The 22,846-nt window shown below is 40.9% G+C and overlaps 1 protein-coding gene across 2 annotated transcripts in view; it reads right to left on the reverse strand.

Annotated features, from left to right (window-relative positions):
- Positions 1-16,698: 16,698 nt before the first annotated feature.
- Positions 16,699-22,846, reverse strand: part of parp12a (poly (ADP-ribose) polymerase family, member 12a) — an 80,900-nt gene continuing 74,752 nt past the window's right edge. For both annotated transcript variants that reach the window (XM_063051671.1, XM_063051672.1), the window contains exons 10-12: positions 20,560-20,690; positions 19,411-19,562; positions 16,699-18,710 (exon numbers count right to left, since the gene is read on the reverse strand). In XM_063051671.1, coding sequence (XP_062907741.1) covers positions 18,451-18,710; positions 19,411-19,562; positions 20,560-20,690 — 543 coding nt within the window. In that variant the 3' untranslated portion in view covers positions 16,699-18,450. The remainder of the gene's footprint in view (positions 18,711-19,410; positions 19,563-20,559; positions 20,691-22,846) is intronic.

The raw sequence follows: 22,846 nt of genomic DNA on the forward strand, positions 1-22,846 counted from the left end.
TGGAAGAGGGGATAGAGAAGGGAGATGTAGTAGGAAGGAGGAGAGAGGGAGCAGGAAGGGGAGGGAAAAGAGAGGCAGCAGGAAGGTGGGATGGATAATAAAGTGATTGTTTGGAACAAACTGCTTTGTCTTAAACATCAGGGTTGAGAAGGCTTGTAACATTCCTGACTTCCCACAGCACCCTCTCCCTGATAACCATCCCTTCCGCTGCACTCCCAGTCACTCCCGCGATGTCCCCTCCTTTGTCGCCGCTCCCTCCCTCTTGGCCACTTCTCCATCAGGAGCAAGCATTGCATGATTCTCCCTCTCTCCCTGAAAATATTGGGCGGGGGGGGGAATGAAGGGTGTGCAGTTCTCCCCTCCCCTTCCCATGGCCAAAGGGTCCGGACAGAATGGGTGGGCCAAAATTGGGGTATCAGGAATGTCCCATGATGAACAGCTTTGTGGTGAAACAAAATATGTACCTACAGAAGAATCAGATCCCCAGTGGCACCATGAGGGAGAGTGTTTTGGTGAACAGAAATGTCAGAACTGAAAGGTATTCCCAACAGATAGAGAAGGAGCCAGTGGGACAATTGATGGTGACGAAGACCCAGAGTCTACTATCATCTTATGCCTACTATCATCTGTCAAGTCACTTCTCATCCTCCATATCTAACAGCAACTTCCACCCGTCTGCACCACCCAATATCCTTCCATTCTCCAATATCACTTGACAGTCCTTTCGGTGAGATTGCCAGCTGCTGGCTGTGGAGTCCTGTGATATTGATCCAGCAGCAATAGTTGGATGGCACGGTAACGCAACACTTGACAGTGCCAGCAATCAGCGACTGGGGTTCAATTCCTGCCACTGTCTGTATGGAGCTTGTACATTGTCCCCCTGACCACGAGGATTTCCGAGGCAACTTCGGAATCAGAATCAAAATCAGGTTTGGCATCATTAATGTGTGTCAGGAAATTTGTTGTTTTGTGGCAGAAGTGCAGAGCAATACATAAAAAATTACTATAAGTTACAATAAATAATGCAAAAGAATAATCATCATGTCCATGGGTTCATGGACCATTCGGAAATCTGACGGCTGAGGGGAAGAAACTGTTCCTAAATCATTGAGTGTGAGTATTCAGGCTCCGTTACCTCCTTCCTGGTAGTATTAATGAGAAGAGAACATGTCCTAGATGCTGAGGGTCCTTGGTGATGGATGCTGCCTCTTGAGGTACCAATTCTTAAATATATCCTCGTTATTGGGGAGGGTTGAGTCCATGATAGAACTGGCTGAGTCTGCAACCATCTGCAGCTTCTTCCAATCCTGCATATGAACCTCCACACCAGGTGGTGATGTAACTGGTCAAAACGTTCTCCATCATACATCGGTAGAAATTTGCAAGTCTTTGGTGACATACCAAATCTTCCCAAGCTCCTAAATGAAATACAGCCAATGGCGGACTTATTCATGATTGTATCAATATGTTGGGCCCAGGATAGAATCTCTGAAATGTTGAAACACAAGAACCTGAAGCTGCTCACCCCTTATTGACCCCTCAATGAGGATTAATGTGTGTTCTCCCAACTTCCCCTTCCTGAAGTCCATAATCAGTTCCTTGGTATTGCTAACATTTAGTGCAAGGTTGTTGTTGAGATGCCACTCAACCACCTGTACACCTCCTTGTCACCATCTGAGATTCTGTCAAGAATAGTGGCATTATCTATTGAGATGAAGTAATCAGGATTAGAAAGAAAGAATTGAAATTCATATTATTTCTTTTATATCTGCCGTTCTCTGTTATCATCAAAGATCTCCTTTGCTTTTATGCTGTCTTTGACTTCCTTTGTCAACCACTGTTGCCTCATCCTCTCACCAGAATACTTCTTTGGTATGTATCTATCCTGCACCTTCCAAATTGCTCCCAGAAACTTCAGCCATTGCTGACTGCCGTCATCCCTGCTAGTGTTCCCTTCCAATCAACTTTGGCCAGCTCCTCTCCCATGCCTCTGTAATTCCCTTGACTCCACTGTAATACTGATACACCTGATTTTAGTTTAAGCTAAATTAGTTGAACCTCCCCAACAGCTCTAGCAAACCTCCCGACAAGGATAATAATCCACCTTAAGTTCAGATGTAAGCTATCCTTTTTGTACAAGACATACTGTTGTGTATTTGATACTTCAATAATATTTCAGTGATCTTGTGTGTGTATATATATAATATAATTTGATTAAGCATTCCTGTTTGTTTAAATAATTAATTGTGGCTTTTATGTAAAGATATGTTAATTGCATATGTCATCACACCACCATGTGATACATGCATTCCACACATAAAGAAAACTTGAACTACACCCATATGCCCAGACTCCCATGTTTTCTTGGAATTAGTTTAATGTTTTGAACTTATAAAACATAATATTGGTGACGGGGTATTTTTTAAATGGACCGACATGGCCACTGAACTGTTAAAGCAAAGTGAGACATTCAAACTAAATAAAATGCTGTGAGGAACGATCAAGTTTTTTTAAAAACGCCATAAATGGAAGAATTTAGGGTTCATAAAGAGTGAGTACTGGGTGATAATAATCATTAAAAACAATCAGAAATGGCTGGCTATATCAGAAAGATTGACAAGTTTGATTACACATCAGGTAATTGGCTCATGTATACTGAGCTATTGGAACAGTATTTTGAAGCAAATGAAATAGCCAATGAGATGCAAATGCCAATTTTGCTATGTGCATTAGGTTTAAAAGCATACAGTTTACTTCAAGGTTTGACTGCTCCAACCAAACCTGCAGAAATGAGCTTTGCTGCTATTGTAAAACAAATGCTGGAACACTTAGATCCAACCCCATTATTGATCGCAGAATGCTTTAGGTTTCATAAGCATAATCAAAAGGGAGTCCATTTCAGCTTATGTGGCTAAATTGAAGAGCTTATCTGAGCATTGTCAGTTTGGTAATAAGACCATAAGACCATAAGACAAAGGAGCAGAAATCAGCCATTCGGCCCATCGAGTCTGCTCTGCCATTTTATCATGAGCTGGTGCATTCTCCCATTTAGTCCCACTCCCCCGCCTTCTCACCATAACCTTTGATGCCCTGGCTACTCAGATACGTATCAATCTCTGCCTTAAATACACTCAATGACTTGGCCTCCACTGCTGCCCGTGGCAACAAATTCCATAGATTCACCACCCTCTGACTAAAAAAATTTCTTCGCATTAATGGGCCTAATGATACACTAAAAGATTGTTTAGTTTGTGGAATCTTAAAAGAAAGCATACAAGAACAGATCCTAACTTAAGTGCAGCTTACTTTTAAACAAGCAGTGGAAATTGCTGTTTCAATAGAAACCACAGACTGAGATGCAATTGAGTTGCAGTCAGGAATGATAGTGGGCGTGAATAAGTTTGAAATATGTAAACAAAAACGTGCTTGGCCAAACAAATTGGGTTACCATTGTGGCAGGGGCTCACATTCAACGAACAAATGCAGATTTAAAAATGAAATGTGCAGAAAATGCAACAAAGGAGAACACATTAAAAAAAAGAGCATGAGTATTTTGGGCAGACAAAGATAAACAGACTGCTCAGGGAAGAAAAAATGTTAAAAAGTCAAGTTGTAGTTTCTAATCTGCATACTGCCGATGAAAAACCTTATAATGACAAGGGTGGTACTGGACTATTTAGCCTTAAGATTTACAGAGTGAAAATTACACCAGAAGTGAATGGCAAATTCCTTAACACAGTCTCTAAGAAGCTGCAGCTAGGTGCACCTCATGCACCTAGCACCTAGCAGGGAAAATGGAGATTTCCCAGAATTCCCATATCTCACACAAAGAATACAGCACTGACCCTGGACCCATTCTAAGTGCACTCCCTATGTACTAACAGGAAAAGATAAACACTTTCCAGAAACTTAACTTGGCCTTTGGCCCTTCTTGCCAAAGCCTAACCATGCTAATAATGGCCGCTCCCACAACGGCCACCCCGCTTACACCTCGCTTCTTTTTAATAGACAATAGACAACAGACAATAGACAATAGGTGCAGGAGTAGGCCATTCGGCCCTTTGAGCCAGCACCGCCATTCACTGTGATCATGGCTGATCATCCACAATCAGTCCCCTGTTCCTGCCTTCTCCCCATATCCCTTGACTCCGCTATCATTAAGAGCTCTATCTAACTCTTTCTTGAAAGAATCCAGAGAATTAGCCTCCACTGCCTTCTTAGACAGAACATTCCATAGATCCACAGTCCTCTGTGTAAAGAAGTTTTTCCTCAACTCCGTTCTAAATGGTCTACCCCTTATTCTTAAACTGTGGCCTTTGGTTCTGGACTCCCCCAACATCGGGAACATGTTTCCTGCCTCCAGCGTGTCCAATCCCTTAATAATCTTATATGCTTCTATCAGATCCCCTCTCATCCTTCTAAATTCCAGTGTATACAAGCCCAGTTGCTCCAATCCTTCAACATATGACATTCCCGCCATCCCTGGAATTAACCCAGTGAACCTACGCTGCACTCCCTCCATAGCAAGAGTGTCCTTCCTCAAATTTGGAGACCAAAACTGCACACAATACTCCAGGTGGGGTCTCACCAGGGCCTTGTACAACTGCAGAAGGACCTCTTTGCTCCTATACTCAACTCCCCTTGTTATGAAGGCCAACATGTCATTAGCTTTCTTAACTGCCTGCTGTACCTGTATGCTTACTTTCAGTGACTGATGAACAAGGACACCCAGATCTCGTTGTATTTCCCCTTTTCCTAACTTGACACCATTCAGATAGTAATCTGCCTTCCTGTTCTTGCCACCGAAGTGGATAACCTCACATTTATCCACATTAAACTGCATCTGCCATTCATCTGCCCACTCACCCAACCTGTCCAAGTCATCCTGTGTTCTCATAACATCCTCCTCACATTTCACACTGCCACCCAGCTTTGTGTCATCTGCAAATTTGCTAATGTTACTTCTAATTCCTTCATCTAAATCATTAATGTAATGTATATTTAATGTATTTTATTGGCATTTGCCAAGTGCCTAATAGATTGTAATGATTGAAGCTCGTGTTGCTAAACTCCAATGATTAAGATTGTGTCAGCTGTTCAAGAACTGAACAGTTGAAAGAAAATAGCTGTGCAGGCCAATTCGGTATTCGAGGAGCGACGAGCGGCTGCTGAGTTGGCTCGACTGGAAGCTGGCTGTGTTTTGCTTGATGCGTGAATGTGGTTTGGAACCTGTTGAGGGAAAGAGAGTGGGGAAGGAACGGAAATTGCTGGGAGGGGGTCATGTGGGGACAAGATAAGAGGCGGGGTTGAGAGAAAGATCGTGGAGAAGGAGAGGGATAGAGACTTGGGACCAGAGGTAGGCAGCTGGGGAGAGGTGGATTATTGTGAAGGGAGAAATAAAGGGAATGAGGAGGTAGTGAGGGGTCGGATGAATAAAAACCAAGACAAAGGGAATGAAAGAACAAGAAATGTTAGTGGAGAAAGCTCTGAAAGTGAGGAAGATGAACAAGCTCAGAGAGGAGGTGTTGTCATAATTAGGTTTAATGAGAAGGCTCAGGGACATATGAAGAAAATTAACCCGTTTGTGCTAACAACAACTCTGACAAATAAGATAGGGGAAATAGTATTTGCAAAAGTCCTTAGTGATGGCAACTTATTGGTAAGATGTGCGAATGAGCAACAACTTGAGAAAGCACTCAAGCTAAAAGAGATAGGAAAATGCAAGGTGGAATACACTGGGAGGGTGGGAGCACAAAACAGTGGTTGTAAAGGAGTGATCACGGGGATACCAATGAGTATAAATATGGAGGAGATAAAGAGGAAATATCAAAGGAGGGAAAGTAATGAATGTTCAAAGACTGAAAACAACAAAGGAGGGAGTGAAAAAGGAAAGTGAATCAGTATTGATTGAATTTGAAGAAGAAAGAGTGCCAAGGAAGGTGTTCCTGGGTTTCATGAGTCACCCAGTAAGGGTGTATGTGCCAAAACCACTGAGGTGCTATAATTGTCAAAGGTTTGGACACGTGGCTAAAAACTGTAAAAGGCAGAGGAGATGTGCTAGATGTGGGGGTGATCATGAAAATGAAAAGTGTGGAACAGGAGTTCAACCAAAATGCTGCAATTGTGGAGGAGCTCATAATGTTGCATATAGTGGGTGTGAGGTTGTCAGACAGGAGACTAAAGTTCAAGAAATAAGAGTGAAAAGAAAGATCACTTATGCAGAAGCTGTAAGAATGTCAAGAGAACAGAATAATGCTCCTAATGAACAGGGAGCAATAGGGATACGAGAGATGCAACAAGGAACAAATGACAGGATTTATGTAGACAAAAAGGCTCTAGTAACATTCATTGCAGGAGTGATTAATAGTACGGCTGAGGTAAAGTCAAAAAGTGACAAAATTCAGCTGGTGGTAAAAGCAGCAGTAAACCATTTAGGGTTAGTAGGACTGACATGGGAGGAAGTGAGGGAGAACCTCAGTAATCAGTCAAGCCAGGAAGTGTCATGTGTTGGTTAATACTAATTATGGTGATTCTTTTACAATGGAATGCAAGGAGCTTACTGGCCAATAGCCAGGAATTCAAGCACTTTATTAAAGAAATGGTTGTAAAACCGGATGTAGTGTGTATTCAGGAAACTTGGTTGAAACCAAATTTAGACTTTGTGGTATATGGGTATACAATGATAAGGAAAGATAGAAATCTAGGGGGAGGAGGGGGTTATGCTATGTTAATCAAGCAAGGTATACCATTTAGGGTACTGGAAAAAGGAGATGATCAGGAATACATAGTGGTGGAAGTGTGGGAGAGAGGGGAGGGAGTGGTTATAATTAACTACTACAATCCATGTAAAAGGTTGGATTTGGACAGCCTATTAAAGATACAAGGACAAAACAGACATAAAGTAGTGTGGTGTGCAGATTTCAATGCTCATAGCACAATATGGGGGTATCAGATTACAGATCCAAATGGAAAGGTAATTGAAGATTTGATGGAAGAAAGGGATTTGGTGTGTATGAATGATGGTAGCGGCACAAGGACAGATATAACAACAGGAACTGAGTCAGTGTTAGATATTACGTTAGTGTCTAATACCTTGGGTGGCATTAGTAACTGGGGAGTTTGGACTGCTTCAACAGTAGGCAGTGATCACTACCCAGTTTTGTGTTCAGTGGGTGAAAGAGTTGAAGTAAGACCAGGTGGCGGAACCCCAAAGTGGGTGTTTGAAAAAGCTGATTGGGGTAAGTTCCAGAAGTTGAGTGAAGAAGGGTTGACAAAGATTGATATTTCTGGAAATGTAGACGAATTAAAGTCAGGTGACTTCAGCAATTATCATGGCAGCAGAAGGATCTACACCTAGGAGTAAAAATAGGATGAATAGAAAACTGGTACCATGGTGGACAGAGGAATGTTGTCAGGCTGTAAAAAAACAGAAATTGAGCATTCAGGCTAGTTAAAAGAACCCATAATATGCAGCATTTGGTTCAATATAAGAAAGCACAGGCAGTGGTGAGAAGAACTATACGTCAAGCTAAAAGGGCAAGTTGGAGGAGTTTTTGCGACAAGGTAGGAAGAACAACACCTGTGGGAGAGATATGGGGAATGATTAAGAGGATGGGAGGAGATAGAAGGGAATGGGAATATCCAGTAATGATATCTGAGGAGGAAACTGCAGTCTCCAGTAGGGATAAGGCTGAGGTCATGGCCAAGTCATTTGTACTGATACACAGTTCAGAAAATTTGTCTGAAGAAGGGAGAAGAAGAAGGGAAAGAATAATGAGCCAACACCCAGGTGTGTTAAGCAGGAGGGAAGAAACAGATGATATAATTGATGATCCATTTACATTAGCAGAAATGGTGAGAGCAATAAAGAGATCGAGACCAACCTCCCCAGGGAAAGATCTGATATGCTCTGTGATCCTAAAAAATCTAGGAGAAGGAGCGCTCCTGAAGTTGCTGCATTTTTATAACAGAGTGTGGGAGGAGGGAAGATTACCAAGTGCATGGAAAGAAGCAGTAGTAATTCCAATAAGGAAGCCTGGCAAGGATCTGTCAAAACCCACTAGCTACAGACCAATTGTATTAACATCAAGTATGTGTAAGATAATGGAAAGGATGATAACAGAAAGGTTATCATATGAGCTTGAGAAAAGGGGAATGCTGGCAAGTTATCAGAGTGGTTTTAGAAAGGGAAGGAATTCCATGGACTCAGTGATTATGTTAGAGACTGAAATAAAGAAGGCCCAGGCAAATAGAGAGTCAGTAGTGGCAGTGTTCTTTGACATTGAAAAAGCCTATGATATGATGTAGAAGGAAGGATTATTAATTAAACTGCACAAGATGGGGGTTGGTGGGAGAGTTTTTAATTGGATTAAAGATTTTTGTTTGGTAGAAAAATTCAAGTTCGGATTGGACCAGAATTATCAAAACAGTACATAGTGGAAAATGGCACACCTCAAGGTAGTGTGATTAGCCCATTACTTTTCATCATTATGATCAATGATGTCTTCACAAAGGTACCAGTGGATATAGGTAGGTCACTGTTTGCGGATGATGGGGCCTTGTGGAAAAGAGGCAGGAACATGGACCATATAATCAGGAAACTACAAGAAGCAATTGATGAAGTGGTGGAGTGGGGTTATGATGGGGGATGTAGATTTTCAGTAGATAAAACTCAAACTGTATTTTTTACCAGGAAAAGGGTTGAGGTAGGGAGGAAGTTAAGGATGTATGGAGTTGAATTAGAAAGGGTTGCATCATTTAAATTTCTGGGAGTTATATTTGATTCACGACTAACATGGGCAGACCATATCAGGAAAGTTGAGGAGAAATGTAAAAAAGTAATAAATGTGATGAGATGTTTGACTGGTAGGGAATGGGGAGCAAATTGTTCAGCTTTGAAGAGAATGTATGTGGCTTTAGTGAGATCTGTATTGGATTATGGAAATATAGTATATGGATCAGCAGCTAGGTCTCTTATAAGGAAACTGGATGTGATTCAGGCTCAGGCCTTGAGAGTGTGCAGTGGGGCTTTTAAAACGTCACCAGTGTCAGCCCTACAGGTAGAAATGGGAATAATGCCTTTGGAACTAAGAAGGATGCAACTGATGGCAAACTACTGGGCTAACTTGCAGGGGCACAATGATTCTCACCCTACTAAAGGAGCGTTGCTGGAGTGCTGGGAAAATGGGAGGTTTCAGAGGGATACCTTTAGTCGGGTAGGGAATGATATCGCGAAAGAATGTGGAGTATTTGATCTGAGGATAAGTCCTTCAGTAGTTTATCCGGTTGTAGCTCCATGGAAGCTTGTATGGCCTGACATAGACTGGCATTTGTTAGAGGTAAAAAGGAAAGAAAGATATAAAACAGATTTGGTAAATGCATTTAACTGTCATGTGATGGAAAAGTATAGTGATTATACTAACATTTATACGGATGGTGCGAAGGAACCTGAAACAGGAGTGACAGGGTTTGGGGTGGTAATACCAGCAAAAGAAATTGGAATCAGCAGAAGAACATCTAATAAGTTAGGGGTGTCTACAGTGGAGATGCTGGCAGTGTTGGTTGCGTTGCAATGGGTGCAGAAAGCCAGACAAGCCAAAGCATTGATATGTTCAGATTCATCCTCAGTTCTAGCAAGTTTAAGGTCTTTTCACACAAACAGTTGGCAAGATGTACTTTATGAAGTCCTTCAGTTAGTTACAAGAATTGCAAATCAGGGAGGTCAGGTAAAATTTCTATGGGTTCCAGCACATGTAGGGGTGAAGGGGAATGAGAGGGTGGATGAGTTGGCAAAGAGGGCGTTAAAGAAACAAAATGTGGAAATGCACATTAGTATCAGTAAAGCAGAGGTTAAGTGTGTAATCTGGGAAAAAGTCAACCGAATGTGGCAAGAAAGATGGGACAGGGAGGGGAAAGGGAAGCATTTATATCAAATACAAAAGAGTGTTGCAGTTACTAGGGTAGGTAATGGAAACAGAAGAGAGGAAATTGTGTGGACTAGGTTAAGGCTGGGGCATTGTGCATTAAACATTGAAAATGATAGGGAAACACCAGACAGGATTGTGTGAGGAATGTCAGGAAGAGGAGTCAGTAGAACATGTAGTTTTGTGTTGCAGGAAGTATGGGATACAGAGAGAGATGATGAGAAATAAATTAAGGGAGTTGGGGATGCAGGAATTCACATTAAAAGGGTTGCTGGGCATGGGTGAGAGAGCACAAGTCCGGGTATTCTTAGCGTTTTTAAGGGATACAGGGGTTTTTTATAGAATATGACGAATAAACAGGAGTAGGATACTAGGATGGTCAAAGATGGGAGGGTGAAGTGTAGGTTTGTGTGTGTGTGTGTGATTGGGTGAAGGGATTTAGAATGTATGTCTAGTGCGCATTCTGGAGCAGAGGGTGGCGGTAATGCACCATTAAGCTGGATGCCAACCGCCATAAAACAAGATACAGACAGAAAATAGCTGTCCCTCAACCTGATACTGTGAGATTTCAAGCTTCTGTACCCCTGCTCTGGCATGGCCTGTAGGGTGGGGGTCTTTGATATTCCACTCTTGTTTCAGAGCCTCCCATAGATATCCCCAAGGTGGGGAGATGTGCCCATGAAGTACTGGCCAGTGTTTAGTACTCTTTTCAGCTTCTTGTGCTCCTGCGCATTAGAATTGCTGTGCCTGACAATGATACAACCAGTCAGGACACATAAAAATCTTCCAAAATGTTGCCTAGATGCTAAGGCAGATTCATTATGGATATTTAAGAGACTTTTAATATATTTAATGTATCACTGATTCTTGAGAATTTGGATAAAACAGGTTTTAATTTTGAAAAGAAAAAAATTTAAATGTTAAGAAATCTAAACTTACATGTTTATAGAACAAGGTCTCAGCAATCAAGCAATATTTTGGTGCAACCTCCTGATTTTGTAATTTTTTCATAAAGTATGTGTTTTTCCTGTCATTATTTAGTTCTTGTCAACACAGTCAGGCACAATAAAAAGCTATTTATTCCTATTTATTTAGTCTTATATTGATTTAGAGCTTTTAAATCATTGTGTCTTCACCATAGATACACATATATGCTATTAAATGTTGAATATTCACTTTTGTTAACTTTTTATACTATTTCACGTGTACTTCTTTAAAAACTCTTACATCATGCAACTTTTATCATTAGCATTAAATATACAAAATAACAATTTTGGACATAAAAGAACACATTTTTAATTTTAAAAGGACAATTACTTTAATAAATCAACTGTTTTGGTAGAACAGATTGTAAGCATATTAATTTAAAACAAAGAAAGTTCCATCTGATGGTGGTGACTGAGACCTGACGGTGGTGGCAGTGGCCTAATTACAACAAACAATTCCAACCTTTTCACCACTCATGTCAATGCTTCCTTGCTTAACAACTTTATTTAACAATTTGGTACAACAAATAACAACTTGTCATGTACATTTTATCCTTCTGTAAATATTAACAACAGTAAACAGCAAAATAAAAACTACAGTACAACTGCAATGTAATGTTTAAGAATAAACATCAGAAAACACACCAGGAACTAAAAAAAAATTCCATCCATTTCTGGGCTTGAAAGTCTTCGAAAACATTCAGTCAGCTTTATCAGGAAGTAGACGATTAATATGCTCCTCCTCTATGAAGTCCATGACCTCAGCAGACAGGTGGTAGATCTCCCTCATCCTGCTTGCATGACCCGGTGATGATGGCTCCATCAGTTTGACCAGAATATTGTCAACTGGTATGAAGCACATATCCTTTCCACCTGATTTTGGATGGAAGTGTGTGTTGGGCCCATGAGGGTGGAAAAACTCCACTTGAACATCTTGATGATGAGCATCCACAGGGACAGCCTTTGCTAACCACCAATTTTGGTCATAAATAACAAAGCCAATCTCCACAACTAATGACACCAGCAGATATATCTGTCGTAGTCCCGTCAGGACCACTCTGGGGTTCCTGCTCCATTTCCTCCATCAGCACTGCCAAAGGCCCTCTGTTCTTTCCTATTGTGGTAGGGCCATCATTCTCCTTGGCCTGTACCCTGGCATGTGCATTTTCAGTCAACTGAGATGTTGTTAGGCTGAAACACTGGCACATCTGCAATGGATGCTGTTTCCGTAAGGTATGAGCTGATGGATTTTCCTTGTTGCTGGTACAGGTTTTAGTGCTTGAGAAAGGAGTGCATTATATGTCTGCATGTCACCTTCAGCAATATGATAGAGCTGAGTACTGCAAAGGATTCTCCCAACCATCTCATGGAAGATCTTGCCATGCACAATGTCATTCCCCCGTAGTACAAGGCCATCTGCAGTCCTTTTCAGAGTTTCCCCTAATGCCATCTGGAGCTCCCTTCCCATGTGAAGTGGCGAAGAAGTTCCAAGTTGTTCTCTGAAAACCCAGTGTTGAGGGACATTGCAGAGGAGGGAGAAGTTCTTCTTGTTTTTGTACTGCTTGTTGGGGCCATCTGACCAAAAATTGAATGGTATCAACTTTTGGAAATTTTAAATATCTCTGAGGACTGGTTCCATGTGAGTCCAAATGGTAGAAGCATCCTATCACTTGGATTCTGATATTGTACAAAATCCTGCTTTCTCTTCTTTTGTGTAGTACATGCCAGTGTGCAGATTGAGCTGTGGGAGGTTCTGACCAAAATGGACTGTACCTCAGAACTATATTTGCATTTCCAAGCCTCAGAAAAGTCCACATGCACAATTACAGTGCTTTCATTGCAGTTCTGTATCATGCTCCTGCATTCCCTGGACTGGTTTTGAATCAAGCACACATTTGTTGCTGTTTCACTCTTTAGTTCGTCTTCATACAGTTCGATGAGCTCTGCCAGTGTGCCATTGTGCTTCACAAGTCTTGTATTGTCGTGAATTCCATCTGCTGCTTGGTCCTGAACTCGTTCCCACTACTGCCACTCAACATCAGTCAACTCTTGCTGTGGGGTGGGAAGTGTGTGCTTGTGGAGACACCGGGTGCAGGAGCACAGAAGACATGCCTCGCTTGTCTGAGAACAACGCACAAGTTCAAAACTATCCTCCAATTTGCTAGACTTGACAACACCATATGCTCTTAGGACCACAAACATCAGCTTTGCATTTTCATGGTATTGGCATTGGCATGTCTTTCGATCTGATGGTTTTGGTGCTGTGACATAGAATGGGCGTAAAGCACAGAAGGATAAATGACTGACTTTTACAGTTGGTTCCTTTTTGATGAACTCCCTGTGGAGCTTGAATATTGTATCAGTCAGAATCATTCTCTGACGCTTTATTTTCTTCTGTGTTATCGTGTCTTGTTTGTCAGTCGTCATTATGGTAGAAATCCTGAACCATCTGGGTTATAGTTTGAATGTAAGTGGGTTTTTAGTCAGCAGTCCTTCTCTTTCGCAGTGTGTTGTATCTCAGCCCGAACTGCTTTGTCTGGTGTATCAGGCAATATTTCTTCAGAACCTTGTCTGACAGAGTCAAGATCTTTGATTTTTGAGCAGACTGTAAATTATTTTTGTTTTGATTAACTTCTTGAATGAGACAGTTATGGAAAAGCAGGGTTTTCTTGATGGAGGGGTTTTTGAGTTTGCTTCCCTGTAGCATCTGCTCTGTTTTCTTGGTGATTCGTGTTTTTTAATTTCTAGTTTGCTCTCGTCGCCAATGCTTTTTCAGTTTGTTCCTGTCTTTTATTATCCCTTAAAGTTTATTTCTCAAAGCTTTCATCTCTCTCAAGTACCTTGCTCTTGTTTTCTTTCTTTTCCTTTCCCCTGCTATAGACTGCCTACTGCGAGCTGGCTCCTGTATAGTCTGATCCAATGGACTATCTGGGGGAGATTCCAGGAGTTCTGGGCCCTTTGTCTTACGCTCTTTTGACTCTTGCTGTCTATGTTTCCACACCTTTCTCTTACTCCTCTTTTCCCTTTCATTCAAATCACTAATAGTTTTTATCTTCCCATCCTCTACTCTCTTCTTCCATCTTTGCTTTTCCTTTCTCAGGTATTCCTCCTTTAACTCTGGCTCACGATATATTTTCTCTCTCCACTTTTTCTGGTATTCCCTGTTTCTTCTCCCTCACTCCTCCACTGATAGCTGCTGCCTAGCCATAACTTCCTAAAGTACATAAAAGGAAGGTCAGAATTTAATGGAATTATTAGGAAATTGTGCAAAATTACTATTAATTTAATTATGTTTAATTTGGTGAAATTTTTTAAGATGATTATGAAATGGTGCAACTAAATTCATTTATGGTTTTAATCATTGGGGATACATATAGTAAGGAAATATTGTAAGCCTGTGTGTGGAGGAAATAAAGGGGAAATTATCTATATTATAAATAAATAGGTTAATGAAACATTACAACCCATATTACTATTTATTGTGATCATAAGTTATATTCAAGCCTCCATTGAGGGTGATTTGGATTTTTTTTCCCAACACCATCAAACTATGTGTCACCACTGTCAGAAAACCTGACGGTTCAATGTCTGGCGATAGTGACAAAACACACTTTTTTACATGAAATGCATGAGTTGTATACAGGAGTCATCTTGTTTTCCTTCTGTTGCTAGCTGCCTTTGGCCTCTACTTACAATGGATAAATTCATGTCATAATTAAAATAATTCTTTCTATACAAAAGAGACAGTGTTGACACATCATGGTTGTGACAGTTGCAACATCAATAAATATGTAAAAATTATTGAAAAAAATAGCAAACTTACAGCTTGTTTGACCTTGTTGCATTTAGCAGATGTGGTGGGTGGAAAGGGGGTCCTCAGGAATATAGTTGACCATGTAGTTGCCTGATTTTATTGCTTTTTTAAAAATAGATATTTGATGGTGTTGACAAAAACTTGGGACATTTTGAGCAACCACAAAATAAGAGTAAATACTGTTGAAAATGCACAGCTTTTAGTTTTAAAGAGGTTTTTCACTCTACTCTTTCATCTGCCATATATATTATACATTTTAAACAATCTTTTCACACTTTTTTTTATCAAATTGAAATGATAATCTCTTGTCTCAGGACAACTGATTTTGTGGGTACTGGGCTATCATATAATTTATAAAATTAAAAACAAACACATGAAAAAATGTTGCATTTGTGCAAAAGACCCTCAGATGATCAACCCTGATTATTTTAAATAAGAAAATGTTATTCATTTTCTACAGAATTAGCACTGTTCATAGTGGCACGTTTTTGCCGCTGTCTCAAGAATCAGCGGTAAGCTAATTTGGATATTTAAGAGACTTTTAATATATTTAATGCATGCTAATTTAACAAGAGCCATAGATTTTTTTCTAGGTTGGAAGCGGCTAATACAAATTTTAAGGTGATTGGAGGAAAGTATAGGGATAATGTTAGAGGCAGGTTTTTTGACACCTACAGTGGTGGAGCATGGAATGTATTGCCAGGGGTGGTGATAGAGGCAGATACATAAGGAACATTTAAGATACTCTTAGATAGGCACTTGGAAATGTACTGGCATTGAAGAGGTTTCAGAGGAGGTTCACAAGGATGATTCCAGGAATGAAATGGTTATCATACGAGGAACATTTGATAGCTCTGGGTCTGTACTTGCTGGAATTTAGAAGGATGGGGGGTGGGGTTCTCATTGAAACCTTTCGAAAGGCCTAGACAGACTAGATGTGGAAAGGATGTTTCCCATGGTGGGGAGTCCAGAACAAAAGGACACAGCCTCAGGATAGAGATGTGCCCATTTAAAACAGAGATGGAGAGAAATTCCTTTAGCCATAGGGTGGTTAATTTGTGGAATTTATTACCGCAGGCAGCTGTGGAGGCCAGGTCTTTGTGTGTACTTAAGGCAGAGCTTGATAGGTTCTTGATTGGACATGGCAACAAAGGTTATGGGGAGAAGGCCAGGGAGAGGGGCTAAGAAGGGGAAAAAAAGGATTGAATGGTGGAGCAGACTCAATGGGCCAAATGGCCTAATTCTGCTCCCAAGTCTTATGGATGAAAGAAAAATGAAGTGTTATATAAGAGGGAAGGATTAGGTTGATTTTAGAGTAGGTTGAAAAGTTGGCAGTAACATCGTGGGCTGCACTGTTGCATGTTGTATGCCTCTTGAACATAGTTATTGTACCCGACCTCACCACCTCCTCGGGTAACACAGTCCAGTGCTCAGTGAAGATTTCCTCGGCACAATGGGCCAGAGCCTGGTAATTTTATCAATGACACAAGAGATACTGCAGATGCTGGAAATCTTGAGCCACACACACAAAATGCTGGAGGAACCATGGCAGCTAATAAACAGTTGCTGATTCAGACTGAGACCCTCCATCAGGAATGGTGCAGAAGCCAGAATAAGAAGGTGGGGGTCAGTTGTGAAGAGAGGAAGGAATACAAGCTGGCAGGTGATAGGTGAAAGCAGATGAAGAGGAAGCCGGGAGGGTGGGATGAAGTAAGAAGCTGTGAGGGGAAGGGTGACTCTCTCACGCTTCTCTTCTCCTCGCCTGCCTATCACCTGCATCTGATGTCCCTCCTCCCTCCCTTTCTTCCATGGTTCACTGTCCTCTCCTATCAGATTCCTTCTTCAGTCCTTTACCTCTTCCACCCATTCCCTCCCAGCTTTTCATTTATCCCCCCTCCCCCTGATTGGGTCTCACCTATAATTTGCCAGCTTATTCTCCTTCCCCTTCCCCCTCCCCCATCTTCTTATTTTGGCTTCTGACCCCCTTCCTTTCCAGTCCTCAAGTCATCCAGGCCATGCTTTCTTCTCGCTGTTGCCATCAGGAAGGAGGCACAGGAGCCTTAGCTGCGTGGTTTAGCTCACGCAGAAGCAGGTTCAGGAACGGTTACTACCCTTCAACCATCAGGCTTCTGAACTGGCAATGGATAACTTAACTTCACTCACCCAAACAATGAACTGATCCCACAACTAATGGACTACTTTCAAGGACTCCACAACTTACGTTCTCAGTATTATTTATATATTAATTGTATTTTCACATTTGGTCTGGTTCTTTAAAAATGTATGGCATGAGATCTCCTCTTAGCAGTTAAGGGGGGGAAACCTGTGCAGTGTACTTACATATCTGACAAATCTGAAAACATAACTGATTTATTTAGCTGATCATATTCATAAAGAAGTAGCTAAAATACATCAATCTGGTGGATGAGATTTCTTTGATTGGGTTCATTTAAGTCTAGTAAGCTGGAGTTACTCAACATTATGAATCATATTGAATTATGCTTTATCATAATTTGCCTTTTTACTTGAATAAGGACAATCATTATTGAGTAGATCACACTCATGCCAGCGTGCCTACTAGTCTACCTAACAATTACATAACTCTATGAATGCCCCTGATATTTACTTAACTTAGGTAGTTTTTGATTATTTTACACCTAATGTAGATACATTTTTCTGCCTCTGAATTTTCAGATGTAATGACTCTAAACATGTTATTTAGAATCAAAGGGGGAATGTTGGCCTGGACTGTATAATTGTTATTTTTCTTTGCAGTTTAAAGGTTATGCCTGCTTGTATATTATGCAGTTACCTATGTATATGCAATTGTTCTGTGTGCCTTCTAGTGGTTACAGTTCTTTGTATTGTTTTGGAAGCTTCTTGGGTATCACATTATTTGAATGGGGCTATCAGATTGGTTAACTCTTATCTACTAATTTAAAAGGAGTGACTGTTATCTAGGGCGTAAGAAGAGCAGAGCACATTTGTTCACCATCTTTCTTTTCTTTTTTGTTCCTTTCTTCTTTGTTCGTTGACTTCCTGATACTCCTGCTTCCAACTGCATTGTTCTCTGAGCACTTAATGAAATGATCGTGAAGCAACAAGTTTTATGTCCATTCTTGACTTCTCTAAGAACATTGGATCAAAAACATTAGATTCCATCTATTTAGACAAGGGTGTAATTTAATTGTTTATACCTCAAGAGATGAGTTATACAGCTCGCGTTACATGCACGTGCAGTTCAACTCTTTGAGTGAAAATGCAGAAAGTTTGAAGTTAATAACTCATCTCCTTCTACCTTAGGCCACGAACTTACCAATCAGTCCTGCTGTGGACCACTTTCTGGAGGTCCAAGATGCTGACTTCTACGAGGAAGGGATCCGTATTCTCCACGACCGTTGGACTAAGTGTGTAAATGTAGGAGGGGACTATGTTGAAAAATAAATGTGCTAGGTTTTCTAAAATTGACTCCTTCTACCTTAGGCCACAAACTTAGTTAGCTTAACAATAATTCAAAGAGTGCGGGTTGCTGATACATCCTTCCTGAACTACAATTACTAGAAATAACCAGAAATTAGGGAAAAAACCTGAAAAAGCAGAATTGTTATTCTAAAATTAGGTAAAAATAATCAAAGAAGGCAACACATCTATGTGTGCATCTGCACTTTGCTGAGACCCATTGAGCTGGTGCCAATAGAAAATAAGCCATCTTGTGCTTCTTCTTTGCTTAACATTTATATTCTATAAGGTACTCGGGATATATCTGATGTTTCTCAAATACGACAAATATAGAAGGATTGGAGACACTGTCAACACAACTGTCATAAAAGCATTTTTTCATGCCATCTTTCAAGGGTGGCCGGAGATAAGATGAGCACCCTCTTGCAGACTCTCCCACCAACACACGAGCAACAAACATGGTTAAGGTGCTTTTTCCTGTTTGGCAGTAATTATGGGAATAGGATGAATCTCTGGCAAAGTAACTTCCTAAAGAGAAAGAGAAAGACCTTATAGTTAATCAGCCTAGGTATCTTATAGCCCACAGAAGTACAACTTTAAAAGGTAATTACTGTTGCAGTGCGAACAAAATGCAGCAACCAAATTGGATACAGTATGGCTCTAAAAACAGCAATGAAGTAATCACGACAAAACACATTTTAGTTGAGTTAACTGAAGGATAAATATTGGTCAGTATAACAGGGAGAATAACCTTTCTGTTGTGTATTTAAGATTTCAATAATACTTGAGTAATCTTGTACATATATTGGTTCATTAAGCATTCTTGTTTAATTAATTATGGGTTATATGTAAAAGAATACTTTCATTGCATATGTTATCACACTACCACATGATATGTGGGTGCTTCGCTAAAAGTAAAATCGAAGTTAAACTTGCATTCCCAGACTTCCTTTTGAATTAGTTTAATGTTTTGAAGTTACAAAACATAACATTTTCTTTCTTTTCATCTATTACTGGGTGGGATTATTTATGTAGCATTCCCTCAGTGCTGACTCTAACAAAGTGTTGGATTTTTTTTGTGCTCAGGATCTTGAGTAGTAACTGAACCAGACAACCTCCTGTGCTTGAGAAGTGAACAGCATCTGCTGAGCTACAGGTACTTCACTGCGGTACAGTTCAATCAAATCTGGCTACAAAGGTAATAAAAATAGCTACTGTGTACTTGTACCCTTTCCGTAAGTCGTTCCATGGGTTCCACAGATCCTCCAGTCAAAGTTCTGCTGGCAGATTGCATCAATGATCGAGGAGTCCGTGCCATGGAAAAGCTGTTTCTCAACCACATCCTTGCCGTTATTGTTCTTCTTCATCTGTTCCTTCTGCCTGTCTCAGAAATGCAAGCACAACAGATGTAGCGTTGTCCTGATAAAGGGCTTTGACTGTTTATTCATTTCCACAGGTACCGCCTGGCCTGCTGAGTTCCTCCAGCTTTTTGTGTGCATTGTGCAATCGATGCAGCAATGCAACGCAACCTGTAAAACACAGCCCATCCTCACCCTGTCTCACAGGCGATCTAGTTGTAAACGATGACTAAAATCTTTATGTAAGAAGCAGAAACAAAATGCTGGGAACACGCATCAGGTCAGGCAGCACCTGTGGAAGGGGAAACAGAGTTGGTGCCTCAGGTCAGTGACACGGTCAGAATTAGGGAAGAGAAAAAAAAAGTTAACTGGCTGAGAAATTAATGAGAGTAGTGAAGAGAAAATTCTTCAGCTTCAGATAACCCACTTACATATACTCCTTAGTCCACTTGTAATCTTGGTTCAGTCTGTCTCTCTCCACAAATGTGGCCTGACCCCATCAGCATTTCTACAGCTATGTATCCTCGCTCTGTCATTTTTATTCTTCACCCTAACCCTTGCACTCTCCACAACTTCCTTTCTTTCTCAAGCCGTGACAAGGGATCTTCGATCTGAAGTGTTCGATGTTTCCCCTCCCACAGCTGTTGAGCACTTCCTGCTTTGTTTGGAGCTGGTTTCATTTTCGTTACTGAAACCTTAAGCCCTCTGTTGGTATTGAAAGTGGGTACAACCACTTAACATAGGTCACAAAGGAAGAATGTAGAAACACAAAAAGTTTATGCTGCTGGTGTTTATAGGCTGGTAGTCTAAAAGTTTTTCGGGAGGGAAAAAATGGAGGGGAGAAGATCTGAGCTGTATCTCACCCCCATCTCAGTCAAATATACAAGAACAGACAATATGAGCTCTTCTGTCAATTGTCAGGAAGAAACTTGCATCAAAGAAATCAACCAGTGACCAATCCCCAGAATAAATAATTCCCTTCATTATAGCCAGGTAGAAAAGTGATAAAGTTTGCAAACCATTGATAGACTTCCCAGAGGGCGATGTTTTGAATTCGTTCAATTTTCTGTATCACACTTTTCTTCATGGTCCGCTGAAAGAGGGACTGCACTTGTTTAAATTCATCTGAGGACTCAGCCACCTGAACCAGCTGTATCGAGACAGTTATTAGTTAGAATCACAGAACACTTGAACACATCTAGATTTACTCAGACTGCAACAAGTGCCAGGAATGAACTCCAGAGCAGCACAGTAGTGTAGCAGTTGGGGTAATGCCTTACAGCATCACTGATTGGAAGACTGGGGTTCAATTCCCACCACTGTCAATAAGGAGGCTGTACTTCCTCCTCGTGAGCACGAGTGTTTCCTCCAGCTGTGCCAGCGACCTCCCACATTGCAAGAGAACGTACAGGTTGGAGTTAGTAAGTTGTATGAATGTACTGTTGGTGACAGATGATTGGTGATACTTGCGGAGTGCCCCCAGCACAATCCTCAGACTGGGTTAGTCGTTCATGCCCTGTATGTTTCAATATTTCAATGCACATATGACCAACAATCTTAATAATTTTCTATTATGTGTTCTGATGTAAACATTTAACCTGTAATGGGCATGTGGTGTTACCCTGTTCAATCAGGTGCATACACTGCAAATATAATGTGGCTCAACACTATACGTGAGTTAAAGAGCCTCCTGTATCCAGCATAGAGCTCTTGAGCAAAAGGGGATACCTACACTCTTTTAAGAACTCTTTTATCTTGTTGTTTCCTGCTCATTATTTGTTGCTATTTCTTTATTATCTGCATTTGCACAGTTTGTTTACAGTTACTGTTCTATAGATTTGTTAAGTATGCCGGCAGAAAAAGAACCTCAGAGTTGCATGTGGTGACATGCATGTACTCTAATAATACATTTTACTTTGAACTTCTAACCAGTATTCCCATTCCTTCTGGAACCCACTTCCTTTTGAATCCCAGCCCTTGGCAAATTCCAAATTATCCAAAACTCCACCAAGACTTCATTTCCAGACTCCTTTCCAGCTCAGATATCTTCTGTTCTTTTTTCCTTTCTTCACCAGTATTGGTGGCTGTGAAACACCCTCCCGAAACTCTCCATCTTGTTTAAGACACTTCTTAAAGAAATCAGTATCAACTTACGTGGTTGAACTTTTCAGAATGTTTTCAAGACAGGAGAAATATAAAAACGAAAGGGCCCAGTATCCAGAGGGCCCTGAGTACCCCTGTACACGTATCTCTGGAAGCAGTCAGGGACAACGATCATTCAGGGAGACGAGTGCATTGTTGACTTTGGTTTCAAGAGAATTTCAGTACAAGAATAGACATTTTATTGAAGTTACACTGGACATTCACAGGCATCAAAACTGGTAAAGGGAAGGGAAGGAGTGAGAGTGGAGTTGTGGCGGAGTTCTGGAATTGTGCACAGGTCTCATACGCCCTCCTAAGAAATAGCACGCTTGTGATAGAAGTGCAATGAAAGTTTTCAGATTGATTCCTGAGAACGGGAGCTTTGCTGCATGGGGTCAAATTATGCAGACTGGGTATTTACTTGCTAATTTCCTAGTTCTGAAAGAAAATCATCCAACTGAATTGTTAACTCTCTCTCTCTCTGCACACTATTTGACCTGGTAAGTATTTTCAGCTTTTCCGTTTTACTGTGGGTCTACATTACCTTGAGTTTAAAAGGAAATGAAGTGATCTCAGTGAAACTTATAAAACTCCAGCAGGGCATAAAAGGGCAGATGTACAGTAGGGTTGGCTATGGCATTGAGAACCAATGCTCATGGTCACAAAATATGGGGCTTGCAGTTCAGCAATGGTAGAAGAAAGAATTCCTTCACAAAAGGTTGTGACTCTGAAACTCTACACCTAAGGAGACTGTGGAGACTCCGTTACTAAGTATACTCAAGATCAAGATTGATCTATTTTTGAATATTAAGGGAATAGTGAGACATGGAGATAGTTGAGGGTAATGGCACCAAGATAAAGGTCAACCGCAGTCTGACTGAACAATGGAGTAGGCACGAGGGTGAAATGGCCCTTCCATGCTTCTGTTCCTTAGTTCCTAAGTTATCATAACCAGTAAAATACTGGTAAACATCTACCTTTCAGGCTTCTTGTTTGCCTGGTCTGCTCCCTCTGGTGGTTTTAACAACTGCAGACAGCATGAGAGCATGAATTTCCTCCTCCGGCTGATGACTCAACGTTACTGTTAAGGGGAGTCTGCTGTAGGCTAATTGTTACTATCTCACTTGCAACAGTAACTGCAGTTTAAAGGTAGTTAGTTGATAC

The sequence above is a fragment of the Mobula hypostoma genome, chromosome 6, assembly GCF_963921235.1.
Source record: "Mobula hypostoma chromosome 6, sMobHyp1.1, whole genome shotgun sequence".
NCBI classification, from domain to species: domain Eukaryota; kingdom Metazoa; phylum Chordata; class Chondrichthyes; order Myliobatiformes; family Myliobatidae; genus Mobula; species Mobula hypostoma.